This window comes from Chiloscyllium punctatum, chromosome 3 (genome assembly GCF_047496795.1).
Source record: "Chiloscyllium punctatum isolate Juve2018m chromosome 3, sChiPun1.3, whole genome shotgun sequence".
In the NCBI taxonomy this organism is placed as follows: Eukaryota; Metazoa; Chordata; class Chondrichthyes; order Orectolobiformes; family Hemiscylliidae; genus Chiloscyllium; species Chiloscyllium punctatum.
The window spans coordinates 132,677,674-132,692,822 of record NC_092741.1 but is presented as its reverse complement, the minus strand read 5'-3'; the positions used below and the strand labels follow the sequence as shown (position 1 = coordinate 132,692,822).

The 15,149-nt window shown below is 40.7% G+C and overlaps 1 protein-coding gene across 1 annotated transcript; it reads left to right on the top strand.

The window, feature by feature from the left end:
* Positions 1 to 662: 662 nt before the first annotated feature.
* Positions 663 to 7,439, top strand: fam110c (family with sequence similarity 110 member C). The gene has a single exon (XM_072560967.1). It carries the CDS (start codon positions 1,223 to 1,225, stop codon positions 2,312 to 2,314), a length of 1,092 nt encoding a protein of 363 aa, XP_072417068.1. The 5' UTR covers positions 663 to 1,222; the 3' UTR covers positions 2,315 to 7,439.
* The last annotated feature ends 7,710 nt before the right edge of the window (positions 7,440 to 15,149 follow it).

The following is a 15,149-nucleotide window of genomic DNA, read 5'->3' as shown; positions in this document are numbered from 1 at the left end:
TACTGAGAGAGGATTTCCTTTGGATACAAGTTATAAAGATTGCCTTCTGATTTCGTCAAAAATAACGATCAAGAGAAATCTTAAAACAGTAATGAACATGTGTGCGAGCATTTTCCAACACGAAGTATGGTTTAATGATCAGATAGCGATCTCAAGGAGTCCAAACCGAAATGGGTCGGGTTTTTCGTTCCCAGTTAACTTGCTGTTCGCTTGCAGTTCTCTGCACAATGTTTGACACATTGACTATTCTGTCGATTCCAGTAGAACTGATTAGAAAGCAAAACTAACTAAGATCCGAACTAGTCGACCCCCTGCCCCCCCACCCCCGAAAAATTCAAAATGCCCCCTCGCTGAAGAATTAAAGACTGAACACATTATTCTGTCAGAACCCTAGGAAATACACTTCTCCCTGCGGAGTGAATTCGTTACATCATAGTCCGACAAACGTGTTAATGAAATTCCTTGGTTATTATAATGTATGTGCTAATTTTTTAATGGGTTAACAGTCCTGAAAAATTATCTGGTACAAACATTAACACGGTCACAGTATCTCACCCTATTCATATCCTTAACTTTTAACTTTTATTTTTATCTTCAAGACAGTGCGATTTTTTTTCAGTAGTTTGCAAACTCTTAATGAATTTATCGTTTTGCTGATAAGATTCCATTTCGAGGAGAAGGAGAAAAGAAGGAAATAAAGAGAGGGAGAGAGAGGAAAAAAAGAGAGGTTTAGCGTATTTCAAATAAACATTAATTAGTGTTTGTCCTTGCTCGGGGCTGTGTAACGTTGATAGGTAGGTGTTCTATGACACACAGCCTGCTCCCACATGATGTCAGGAGCTCGGCTACTCAAACATGATTTGTTGTCTTATAGTGGGACGGGCAATTCCACAACAGCAAGGTGGATTCAGTCGAAAGGTTCAGTAAAAGTGGTCAGTGTTGATGACAAGTGTTGTTTGAAGTCAGTCCATGATCAGTGCGTCTCCCTGACACCTCCGTGTGCGCGTCTTCCAGGGGGGGATCACCATCAACAACGTCAAGGTTTGAACATTTTGCGGGACAGAGAGTTGACTTTTTTTTCTCACTCTCGTTATTTTCTTCTCCCGAGTTGAGTGACGGGGGTCCCTTGTCGAGCAGTGGGGCTCTTCCCCCCCCCCCCCCCCCCACACACACACACACTCCGTGTGTTTCCCAGGCTGGGTCCCCAGGCGTTGTGAGTGAAATGCCGACTGACATCTCGCAGCCCCCGGTGCTGAGCGCCTCGCTGCCCCTGAGAATCCTCAACAAGGGGCCCGGCTACCTCCGGAGGCAGATGGAGGGCAACCGCCGGGGCCGCCTGAGCGCCGTGGAGAGGCTGGCGGCCGACAAGGGCAAGTACGTGAAGAGCCCGCAGCTGGTGGCAGGCGGTCAGGGGGACGGGGAGAGGGAGGCCCGCTCCGGCAGCGAGGCCTCGGGGGGCAGCAGCAGCAGCAGCAGCGGAGGAGGAGGAGGAGGGAGCATGGAGAGCTGCCCGGGAGGACGAGGCGACAAGCCGGCGGCAGACTCCCCGGGCGGCAACCAGCTCCCGCACGCTCCCTTACAGCGGGACGGCAGCACCGCCATCCGCCGCTCCAAGAGGCAAATGAGGCCGGACTCGCTGGTCATCTACCGGCAGAAGTACGAGGTCGTCAAGGGCTCGGGAGGAGGCGGCGGCGGCGGGGTCCGGGCCGCTAACCAGAGCCTGGTCCGCAGGCTCTTCCAGGGGGGCTCCATCAGGGACAAGCAACAGCCGCCGCCGCCGGCATCGCCCGAGGTGCCCAAGGTCATCATCAAGGAGGGTGGAGGGCCGGGGGACACGGGCTGCGGGGACCAGGTGGAGGAGGAGCGGCCACCCCCACCGACACCGCCACCGCCAGCGGCTTCGCTCATGCCCCCGGCACACAGGCCGGCCCCGTGCCAGCGGCGGGCCAGCAAGGGCCTGCACCGCTCCCAGTCCGACATCAGCTCCCGCTACTCGAGGGCCTTCTCCGAGTTCGACAGCTTCTTCAGGTACTGCGGCCTGGAGCCCGAGGTCATCGACGACCTGGGCCGCGAGAACTTCACCTCGGCCTCCGACACCGCGGTCACCGTGCGCGTGCGCAGCGTCAGCGCGCCCGACTCGGACAGCGACTTCTCCCGCCACAGCGCCCAGGAGGACCAGCGGCCGCTCGAGGAAGCGCTGGGCGAGCGCCCGCCGGCGTCCAGCCTGTCGGTCATCGAGCGCAACGCCCGGGTCATCAAGTGGCTGTACGGCTGCAAGCGAGCCCGGGAGTGCACCGCAGCCGAGCTGGTGTAGGCGAGCGGACACTGACCGAGGGAGGGCTGGGGAAAGAAGGAAGGCACCGCTAACCTACTCCCGTCCGGAGAAATGCTGCTCAGTCCTTGCTGGCTCCGCTTTGCAAGCGGGATGTTGCGAGTGTGAACCAGTATCGGCGGGGGCTAGGAATGCGCAGCAAGTCAGTTCTCATCCATGTGTGTCTGGAGAGAACATTATCTCAAAAAGTTTCAGGTGGAAAGACACTCTCCTCCCCTGCGCCGCCGCTTCTCACCATCTTGACTGCAATCCCCCCCCGAGGGATAAAGAGGGTTTTTATTTTTCTTCAAAACAAAACTGTACGTCGACCTTTTCCTTTGACAGATTTAGAGATATTTTGGTGGTCTCGGTTCAGAGGAGGTTACAGCAAGTAGACACTGTTGGAACTGGGAGGAGGGGCAGACAGGGGTATAAATCTTCCAAACAATTGGACAGCTTTCTAAAACATTTAACTTTTTTTCAGCGATTTATTGAAAAGAGCCGCCAAATCGTCACTGCACTGGATTAATTCAAAGGTTGTTGTTTTGCATGCCACCAATTCAGTTACTGAATCTCATCCCCTCGCCTTCCTCCCATCAACCAAATGGTTTGCATTATGATTGTCTTAATGAAACAATCTTTGTCCTGTTGTGACCTCGCCTTACCTGAGCTGCCTACAGCATAGACCTAAAAGTGTCTTGTAGCAAGGTTACTTAATATTCTTTCTTTCTATTTAAGAGATTTATTTTATTTTCTGTGTTAAATACAGAATCTGTTTTCGTTTTAAATAGTGTTGTCGTGAACAGAAGTTCTGTTAGTCTGTTTGTGCAGTTGAAACGTTAATGTTTATATTGAACAAAGGTTCTTAAAATCAAATAGCTTTAATTATCCAGGGTAATCAAAAGTCTATTACAACAGAATCACCTCACTTTTGTGTAATGTTGAGCAGTGTGATTTATCAAATCATTCCTGTACACATTAGTCAGAGACCTCAAAAGGCAGCATTTTTTTGTACCAAATAGATTTCATTTTGAAATATCACAAAATATTATTGTGTAAATATAAATTTTCATTTTAAAAAACATTCAGTTTTTAATGTCAGTTTGATTTTAGATTTTCTTGTTTGGTTTATTATTTCCTGTTGAGTTGAAGAGGAATCAGACCCTGTTGTCCTGTCCTCTGACAGATAATATTGCCACACACAGCTACTGCATTACAGGGACTATTTTGAAACACTTATTAAAAATTGCTGACATTAAAAAAGATGATACTAGGCACAGAAGTAGACCATTTGGCCCTTCGAGCCTTTTTCATCATTCAGGAGGACCATAACTGAACCTTTATCTGAACGGCATACTCCTTTTTTAAAAAATCTCGGCATCACTTGCTTAAGTATATTCAGATCAAGATTTGGGTTGATGCTTGTGCTGAATGACTTTGTTCTTGCACTAGTTTAGACTTCTTCAATTTGAATTAAAATGTTATTCTTTCTAGCCCCCTTAAAACTAACATGAAAGCAAAACACCACAGCTGACAGTAATGTGAATTATAACCATAATTCTGGAAATATTCAGCAGGTCGAGCAGCATCTGTGGAGAGAGAAACAGTTAAACTTTCAGGTTAATGACCTTTTCAGAGCTGGTATAAATGATTTAATGCTGAATCAAGTATTTGTTGATGCTGACTAGTAGGAGAAGTTGACATGCTCACAAGACTACCTGGCCAGCCCTGACTTCTGACTGGGTAATGTTCTACCTAGTTTCATCAAGGCCACAAAGAACGGGCTAAGGGCCAAAGGAGCAAATACATTTTCATTCATATGACAGTGTCTCACTTATTGACTGATTCTATTTAGTGGTATTAACCCTGGAGATTACTGCTATGCACAAGTTTACTTCCTATGCTCAGGGATGTCAACACCACCGCTCCTCGTGAAACCACAATCCAACTTGATTCCTACCTTATCAATGCTGGCCTCCACTTTTTACTCTGCTATAAAGTTCCAGTCAATTAAAGTTAATACATGTGCCCAGTGAAAACACAGTCACTAAAATGGTTTGAGATTGGCAGCCTTTAAGGATTTACATATTTATTATCCAATCCCAGAAAATGTCCTCTCTGCACTGCACTTCTCCGTTCATACCTTTTGATGCAAACACTCATTAAATAGCTTACAATCAAGAAAATAAGGGAAGCCTCCAGAAAATCAATATGGCCTGCCAAACTGTAATACCTCAGTGCTGTTAGTTTGAGACTGAGGTTACCAGTTTTATTAAAAAGCATGCAATCAATGGCAAGAACAAATTGCTTGCTCTGATGCTCACTGCCTTGAGAGATATAGAAGATGCCTCTAAAGGGGGAGAGAAGACATTTTACATTTATATAGTGGTTGTACAAAAGTAATAATAGCTCAGGTTTTCATAGACATATTGAGGATAATTTTGGCTGAAAGATAGTGTAAACTGAGCAATATTAATTAAGGCATCTGTTCTACATCTCTAGATTTTAATTTATGTTGATTTAAGATAAATAATGATATCAGTCAAAGTCAATGTTATTCCTCTATATGCCAACCATGGGTGGGATTGTATAGTTCCGTATTATCTTCAGAATGGAAGGCTTACTATGATCCCTGGAATGCAATGTCACAAAATACATTAACTCAGGTTTCCACACTTGTGCTTCTCTCTAAAAAGCAGCTGCCATTATCATGGTAATAGGGATTTAAAAAGTAAACTGAACATTTACATTTTTCATTCAAGACCTTGTACAAGTTAGAAGCAGGGCTAAGCCATTCACCCTTTTGTACCATCTCTACTCAACAGAATCACAGGTAACTAACCCCCAGATATTTTATATTTTTTTAAAAATTACTGATTCTCATGTGAACATCTCTGACAAGTGATTTTTTTTTCTAATTACCTATCCCTCGTTGACTTGAGAAAAGAGTGAGCACGAGCTGCCAATTTTAACCAGTGGTAGTTAAGAATTAATTACACTGATGTGGGATTAGAGTCTCTGGGGTAAGAACAGCAGGTTCCCTTTCACTGTTTATACAGAAAAATGTTTACTTCATTTTCAGTATTATTGACCATGTCCAGAACTGTTAAGTGATTTCAACTTGACAACTTAGAATTTGAACTCCTTTTCTGGATCTGTAGTCCAGGTCTTTGCTGGCCAGTAATAGAAGGGCTTATGCCTGAGACATTGATTCTCCTGCTCCTTGGATGCTACCTGACCTGCTGTGCTTCTCCAGTGCCACACTCTTGACTCTGATCTCCAGCATCTCCTGTCCTCACTTTCTCCTGGGCCAGTAACAGTACAGTACAGCCACTACAGTATGTTACCATACCAATCCCAGCTCTGCTATTTGAGTTAGTGACTCAGAGGTTTGTACAAGCAGCTCAGGACAACTGAGGATTACTTCATTTTTACTCTGATATTCCAACTTGTTCTGGCTCAAACTGGAAATTTGAAGCATGGAAATCTCACATCCAAAGAGGCTAGCTCCATTGAAAGAAAACTTTTAAATTGGATCTGAATCATTCTGAGCATATAAACCATTGATACTTACCTTCATAATTAGCTTTATAAAGGTGGACTCATGCTAAGTGTTCTTAAAAAGGCGGCACAGTGGTTAGCGCTGCTGCGTCAGCGCCAGGGACCCAAATTTGATTCCAACCTCTGGTGACTGTGTGGAGTTTGTACATTCTTCCCATGTTTGGGTGGACTTCCTCCCACAGTCCAAAGATGTGCAGGCTGGGAGGATTAGCCATGGGTAATGCACGGTTAAGGGATAGAACAGGGGGGGGCGTCTGGGTGGGATGCACTTTGGAGGATTGGTGTGGACTCGATGGGCCAAATGGCCTGCTTCCACACTGTAGGGATTGTAAGTCTTCAAAGAAACAAGCTACGTAGCCTTTCACCCCTACATGCTGATTGACACATATGTTGAATTACTTTGTGCACCGACGGCAACTTAATTTTGTTGTATAAACAGGAGCTAAAGTTACCTTGCCAACAGCCTGTAGATATGAGGAGGAGACAGGTGTGCTTTTTCTCTTTAATAGAAGATTTTCATATCGATCAGAAGTGTCTGCAAATTGTTGTTCTTGATTAAACTTTGACCATTGAATTGCTATCAGTCGTAAGTGTTTAGAGATTAATTAAACCTTTCAAGAGCTTCAGTTTACAGTATATTGGCCTTCTTTTTGTTAAATAGTTTGTAAAGAGCAGCAATAAGCCAAAGAGTGAGAAAACCATTTATAGCTGGTTGCAAGAAAGAAAAATGAGCTGCCATTAAAAAATGTTTGTCCTGAATTTATTACATACATACTAAAAGTTTTTTAAAAAAAATGCTTACATCAGTGAAAGTCTAGGAGATATGTAATATTGTAAAGTCAATTGTCACTTAAGTTTCTGAAATGCCTTCCTAATTTTGCCATTCTGCCCTGAAGCTATGACATTGGCGGAGCATATAAATGTGCAATAATTTCAAAAATACTTGCTCAATGAGTTTTCATGCCATCCAAACTTGGACTACTTCCAGCTTAAAGAAAGTTGGTATTTTGCAGTGTGAGGTGAAGTTGGTTTGAACTGAATTTTGTTGAATAAGATAGATTTGTCCTGTTTTGTTTCTGCTGACCTGATAACGTTAACTGCCTTGTAACAGCATCTTTGCAATCTGGTACAAAACAAGGAAAATGTAAACATGAGTGTTAAGATTGCCTTACACCCTACAAACCTGTACGCACATGTTCTGCTCCAGATATAACTGTGAAAACAGCAGTTGAATGGCTTTTCTGGGAGAGCAAAGCAAACCATCCGCTCTATACAAAGGATTCCTATTTATTAGATTTCCTTTTTTTTTATTTTTAGGAATGTTTCAATATGCATTTAGTTAGAAATTATTCCATCTCAGAAACATGAACTAAAACTAATTTGTTGCTGGAATTATTCCAACAGTTGTTAATACTCGTCAATGACTTGGTATCTTTAAAGAAAGATTATATGAAAAATGGTGTTTGAAAGGAAAATACCAATTAATGTATATTGTGAAAATAAATCAGTATTTTGTATTTTGACAATATAGGCAGTAAAGCAGCTTTATGCAAAGAGTTTAAGAATGTCCTTGTATTTTATTCATTAAAATAATAATTTTATATAAAAAATGTTTTGTCAATAAGTGTAAAATTTGTTTTTTGGAAATTTGCAGTGCAGATTGACTGTCACAATTCCTATATTATAATATTGACTTCTTCAAAAGTACCTCTGTTTCTAAAGTGCCTTGGGATGTCCTAAGGTCATGAAAGGTCCTGTATGTTTTTTTTCTCCTGGTCTTCCTGTACATTTGCTGTAAGCATAGGCAAGCTAATCCCTCAAGTCTTTGTAACTACCATTCAGCTGGCAACATCTGTTCACAGAGATGTGAAAGATACCATATTCAGAGATCTGTTAGAATTTGGAATTCACTGTCACATGGAGTAGTTGTGGAAAGTAGTGTGGATTCATGTAAGGGATATTTAGATAATTATATCATTATCTTTATATATAATTATAGGAAGGATAATATTAAATTGAAAAGGGTTCAGGAAAGATTTACCAGGATGTCAACAGGAATGGAAGATTAGAGTTATCAGAATAGGCTGGGACTTTTTTCACTAGAGCGTAAAGAGGTTGAGGGGTGACCTAATAGATTAGATTACTTAGTGTGGAAACAGGTCCTTCGGCCCAACAAGTCCACACCGCCCCGCCGAAGCGCAACCCACCCATACCCCTACATTTACCCCTTACCTAACACTACGGGCAATTTAGAATGGCCAATTCACCTGGCCAGCATATCTTTGGACTGTGGGAGGAAACCGGAGCACCCGGAGGAAACCCACGCAGACACGGGGAGAACGTGCAAACTCCACACAGTCAGTCACCTGAGGCAGGAATTGAACCCGGGTCTCTGGCACTGTGAGGCAGCAGTGCTAACTGCTGTGATACCATGCCGCCCACAATAGAGTTTGTAAAATCATGATGGGCATAGATAAGATGAATAGCAGAGGTCCTTTCCCTAGACTGGGAAGAGTTCAAAACTCAGGTATATTTTTAAAGTGAAAGAAGAAAGTTTTCAAAAGAACATGAGGGGCAACGTTTTTACATAGTGGTTTGTGTGCAGAATGAACTGCCAGTGGAATTGGTACAGCTCCAACATTTAAAAGACAAATTGCTGGAATTCCAAAGCATTAACTCTGATTTCTGTCCATAGATGCTGCCAGACCTGCTGAGCTTTTCAAGCAATTTCTAATTTTGTTTCTGATTTACAGCATCTCCTGTTCTTTCAGTTTACTTTTAAAAGATTATTTGGATAAGTGCATGAATGAAAAAGATTTGAAAGGATATAAGCCGAACACAGACAAGTGGGACTGGTTTAGTTTGGGAACTTGGTCAGCATGGACTAGTTGGACTGAAGTGTCTGTTTCCATGCTCTATGAGAAAGTGAGGACTGCAGATGCTGGAGATACATTCCTGACGAAGGGCTCATGCCCGAAACATCGATTTTCCTGCTCCTTGGATGCTGCCTGACCTGGGCTTTTCCAGCAACACATTTTCAGCTCTATGCTGTATGACTCAATGAATCTGTCAGGTTGATGGAAATAGAAAGATGTTATTCGTGTTAGATGCAGTAAGGTGAGATGACTTTATTAGAAATATAATAGAATACTGTATATAAGTAGGTTGGATAGATTGTAAGAAAGTGAGATGCTGGAGATCAGAGTGGAAAAGTGTGGCTTTGGAAACACAGCATGTCATGCAGCATCTGAGGAGCAAGAGAGTCAATGTTTCAGGCACAAGCTCTTCATCAGGAATGTCCTAGATAGATTTAAAGTTTTCTTATGCTAGAAATCAGTACTATACTGCATAATTCATTCTGTAATTACATGGGCTGATTCTTATCTATTCCTATTTGATGTATTAAAATGTACATAATTTAAATGCTTATATTTATTTTCCATTGTTTCCTTGATTATGTAAAGTATAAATTTCCAATCTTCATAAGTTATGCTCAATCTTTGCCTATAAAGGTACCAGAAGATCAAATGCTAAAGGGAAAATTGCCTCAAACCATCTTTGAGAATAACAAAAAATTTGTTTGTTTCTTGTTTGCAGATTCAGTGGCAATTCAGAGAACTAGTTTTATATGCAAGTCCCTGTCATTCTATGACATTTTTAAAGTAATTATCTTGATGAAAAACTAAAATAAAAACTGGATAAAGAATTATTAACACTGGAATATTTTTCTGTATTCATGATATAAATGGAAAATGTAATTTTTCTAAAGATTCATATCTAGATGCTGAAACGTCTGATTATTTTACTGACCACTAATATAGTAATTGGGGAACAGTGGACACAGGGTTAGGTACTAGGCCTTTTGGGTGATCTTGGAGTCATAACGGTCTACAGCACAGAGAAAGGCCCTTTGCCCCAGCGGGCCTGCGCCAGTCAAGAACAATCACTTAACTATCCCAATTCCATTTTCCTGAACTTGGTGTTGTTGTATGTATGTATGCCTTGTATGTGTGGACATTGGAAATGTACATCTAAATAATTCTAAAATGTTATGAGGGTTTCTCCCTCTGCCACCAATAAAGGCAATGAGTCCCAGATTCTCAGCACCCTCTAGATAAAAACATGTTTCCTCACATCCCCTCTAAACCTCCTACCCTTACCTGGAATCTCCACCCTCTGGCCATTGATGCCTTCACCAAAGGGAAAGATTTCTTCCCATCTATCCTGTCTGTCCCCCTCATAATTTTATATATCTCAATCATGTTCCCAATCCAGACTTTTCGGCTTCAAGGAAAACATGCCCAGTCTATCCAATCTCTCAGTTGAATTTATACAGATCCAGTTCACTGCCAAAGTTAAAGCTAGTCCAAAAGTTATCTATGAAACCTAAATTAATTTTTTTGATTAGATTGAAGGAATGAATGTATCCTCTCCTGACCATTGGGACCAAGTACAAAATTAAGTTAATATTAGGCTACAAAACCCCAATTTGGCACTAATCACCAAACTCACTCAATGAAGTAACTCTAAAGTTGCTGTTGGAAAAGGCACAGTGGTTCTGCAGGCAGGACCACGCTTCTGAAGTTGAAACTGTATTTAGTGAAGCATTGCATTGGTAAGGGGGCTTTACATTCTATTTGTTATACTATACCTGCCCTGTGAGTGTTCAATGTTGGGGAAATGTGCAATGTCAGTATTGTTATAATTTATTTTGCTAAACACCAACATGAGAATAAATAGAAAGGGAACAAATATTGGTACTGAAAAGACTACAATAAAGGATTAGATATAAATATTTCCCCTTGTTATGCAGTCAATATGATTATACTCTTAGTACACATGAATAATTCTATCAGACTCACGTATATTTAATCACCCACTGGTTAACAATGATGTTTCTTTTACATTTTTTTTTCAGGTAGTGACCAATGCACATTCCATGACTACATCCTCCGTTTTAGGCATAGATATATATCACAACTGGAAAGTTAAAGAGTAATTAAATTAGAATTCACTTCTTGCTTTAATAGAGCTCGCAGTTAATCAACAGACACCTTGAAAGGATTTATTCCTTTCTATGAACCCCAAAGTAAATTAGCTTTTAACTTGTTATTTTATCATTCACAAGTTTGTAATACATCTGGTTTGTTTTTAAATGGGCAAACAGTGTTCAAGAGCAGTAGTTTAATTTTTTTTTTTACATATAGTCCCAGACTCAATGGCTACTTTAACCTTGGATTGTCTAAACCTGACCAGAACAATGGTGGAGAGTTGGGGTTGGTGGTCAGGCAGGGACAATTAGTCCCATGAAACAGCAACTTAATTAATTATGTAGATAATCTCTTTTGATAATATTGACCAGAATACCTGAGCAAATTATTATAGCCTCAGTTTGATATCTCACCCACAAAAGGGATGCAACATGATTCTGAGATTCATCACTCTCAAATATTGAAGAGGAACATGTTTGAACAATCCAAATGTCTGTAGTTTGTGTTTATCCTTACTCCCTAACCAAAAGTGGAGTATTTGCAATCTCTAGTCTCTTTGGGCCCCATCCTGTATGCAATGCCAACTAAAAGATTAGGAGCAATGCCTCTGTATTTTCCACACGTGCTTCCCTGGGTACCCTCTGAATCTTACCTATGCCAAGAAAGACAGGAATAAAGGCAATACATGTGGGGAAGGAAAATTCTTTTAGAATAAGTCTAAACTAAAGAAGTATTGCTTAATTTAACTTGCAGAGAAACTAACTTGTGAGATAGAAAAATCAAGCTACAGTTATCCAAGGTTCAAACTAAGAATATGAGAGAATAAGAAAGGCCATTTAGGATTGAGATAAGAAGAAATATTTTCACCCAGACATTGGTGAGCCTGTGGAATTCGTTATCAATGAAAGTGGTTAAGGCCAAAACATTGTGTTATCAAGAGGGAGATAGATATAGTTCTTGTGGCTAAAGGGATCAAGGGATGTAGGGAAAGGGCGAGATTAGGTTATTGAGCTCAATGATCAGCCATGATCACATTGAACTGTGGAGCAGCCTCGAGGGGTTGAATGGCCTTTTCCTTTCTTCTGTTTCTATGATTTTTGTGATCGGCTGCCTCCAAACTTTCTGTAGTGTCTCATTTATATTTTTACAAAAAATAATTATTATAAGCTGTAAAAACAGCTGATGCTTTCTCCAGTAATTATAGTATAGCACAGTTTTTTTTTCCACCACACCTACACAGGAGGCAGTAATCGAAGTTCAGGCACTGCGTAGGTAGAACAAATTTAATCCAACATAATTTTTGTTCTAGCAACTTGACTCCTTTTCTGAAGAAGGTTAAATGTTTCATCAATGCATTGTGAATGAAAGGAACATTCCACCCAAGGTGGTTTAGTGTCAAAAGAATCTATTAATCTTCAACACCTGAATTTTATTTAAGTTGTGATGACATATTTTATCCGCAGGATTTTGTCTTCAATTAAAGAATTTACTCTTTGGAATGTTTTTGTACACAAGACGTATTTCCACCAAAGATTTAATAGGGTGGATATTTCAGAAAACTTGTAAATTTTGTGTATTGCACCAAGAGAAACTAACACATGCACAACTGAAGGCAACCATTATTGACCTAACATGTTCCCAATAGAGAGTGCAGCAGAGGGCAAAGTAACAAAATATTTAGAAATAGTAATATACAGTATGATTTTGTCACCTAAGCAAATGGCTATAGCCTCAGTTTGCTATCTCACACACAAAAGGGATGGAACGTCATTCTGAAATTCATCAGTCTTAAATATCAAAGAATAACATTTTTGAACAATCCATATGTCTGTAGTTGCTGTCTTTGTGTGGAGGTTGTTAAGTAGCTGCTGGAAGTTGATGCTAGTGCTAGGCTTCCTGCACATCTGATGATTCTCAATTTTTCTGCATCATTTGTCCACCACAGCAAGAGCAATATTAACTCTTGTTACGCTATTGGTCACACTTAGTGTTAACCTGTGAGGAATATAAGAAACTGAACAGATCCTTAATAATGATGTCAGCAGTCAGCATTTACATCACACACCAATGCTAGTTTAACATAGTCCTTCAAATAATGAGACATGAAGGACTCTAACAAGAAGGTCCATGGAATGCCTCCACCTGGACCTTTGACACAGGAACTTCATTCTGACTTATGCAGCATAAGTTATTTTGTACGAATATAGTAGGAGTCTGTAGGTACTGTATGATTATTGATACCTCCCAGCCCCATTTACCCAAGAATGGCAGCATTGCATTTTTTTAATTTCAAAAATATACTTTATTCATAAAAATATTTTGATGATCTGTACAATTGGCCACGCCATACATACGTCAACATCTTTGCATACAGAGATCATATCATTCATATATACAGGTCTGTACGTTTACCATTCATATATTCACCTGAGGCATCAGTGGAGCCCACTTACTGCGTGGGCTCCCTGTTCTTCTTTGGCAGGCAGATGTTACACAGTGGTCTTTCCCCACCGTGCCTTGGCGGCAGTTGCCCCAAGCTTCAGCACATCCCTCAACATGTAGTCCTGGACCTTGGAATGTGCCAGTCCGCAACACTCAGTCGAGGTCAACTCCTTCAGCTGGAAGATCAATAGGTTTCGGACAGACCAAAGAGTGTCTTTCACCGAGTTGATGATCCTCCAGACACAGTAGATGTTCGTCTCGGTGTGCATCCTGGGGAACGGTCTGTAGAGCACGGTCCGTGCTAAATACAATACATGCTTAGACAGAAACAAGCCACTGATTCCATTCACTCCAGGTAAAGCAGCAGCTATTTTCCATTGCCATTGTACATTTATGAGTTGCTTGTGTATGGAAGGCAACACCTGCATTGACATAGCAAAACCCCTCACCCTGAATTTCCGTGTTCCTCTGTTCCTGATATTTCCTGGTTGTGCTGAGCTTCACATGGTCCCATACACCTCTTTGAATTACTATTTCACCTCCTAACATTACTCCCTGACCCTCAACCTATAATCTGGTCAAGCCAACTGTTGCGCTACACTTGTCCCCTGAGACCAAAGTGTTTATGACTTTCGATGACTTCTCCCACAGATACCCATTTTCTGAAATGTAATGTCATCTCCCCCATTTATTCCTTGAGTTTCTTTTATTTCACAATTATAGTCCACTCTGCATCCCAATAAACCGCTTCACATTCTTGGAAGATTACTACCAGTGCAACCACAGTTTCTGTAGCTACTTATTTTAAATCTTAGAATGCAACCCATCAGATCCAAGGCACATATTGACCTGTAGCCCAATTAGTTTCCCTAGTATCTTTTTTCTAGAGGCAGTTATTGTATTTATTTCTTCCTCCACTTTAGCATCTTGTATATATAACATTTTTTTTGAAAATCATTAATGCCCTTTAATGTGAAAATTGATACAATGTACTTATTCAATACCTCTGCCAATTCCTGGTTCCCCATTCTTCTTTCCCTAACTCAAAATGAATTCTTGTTTCTTAACACCTACCACTGGGGATAATATTCCCTCCATTGTACCAATATTGATTGCAACTGCTCGGTGGTCTATTAACAAAGTGAACATGCTGCCAAAAAATATTTTTGGAATTTACTAACACTGTATGGGGTTGCAAATGCCTCTTGCTCAGCTTGTGGGTAACTTTGTTTTGACTTCATTGAAGTATGTGTAATCTTCTAAAATACTGCATTTTGTAAGTTAATATCCCCTTTCTGGTTTAGAGGTTTAGGTCGAGTGTCAACAACTCAAGGTTCACAAATTATTATTTACACACAATTCACAAACCAAATCACAAACAACAGAAGTTGGAAGTGCAATATGAGTTTACAAGTGCATTTGTTTAGATTGGATTTTTGGAATGAACATGTTGACAAATAAGTGTATTTATTTAAACCCACAATAACTTGCTTTAGATGGTTTAAACTGACCATAGATTTAAAGTAGGAGCCATGATTCAAAAGTTTGTAAATGGTACAAAAATAATGGCATTTATAATATCAAGGAAAAATTGCTGTAGACCACAGGAAGATTTTGTTGAACTGGTAAGCTGGAAAGAAAAGTGACAAATGGGATTTGAACTAGAAACATGTCATGTAACCTGGGAAGGGCAAATGAAACGAGATAACGCATCATAAATGAAAGATATAAAGGAACAGAGGGATGTCAGGTTGCTTGTTCACAAATTTATTTTCATCCTTAGATGTGAATATTGTGGACAAGGGCAGTGTTTTTTTGCCTATCCCTACTTGCCATTGATTCGA

Coding starts and splice junctions, on each gene's coding strand:
- fam110c (XM_072560967.1), top strand. CDS start 1,223: ATGCCGACTGACATCTCGCAGCCCCCGGTGCTGAGCGCCTCGCTGCCC.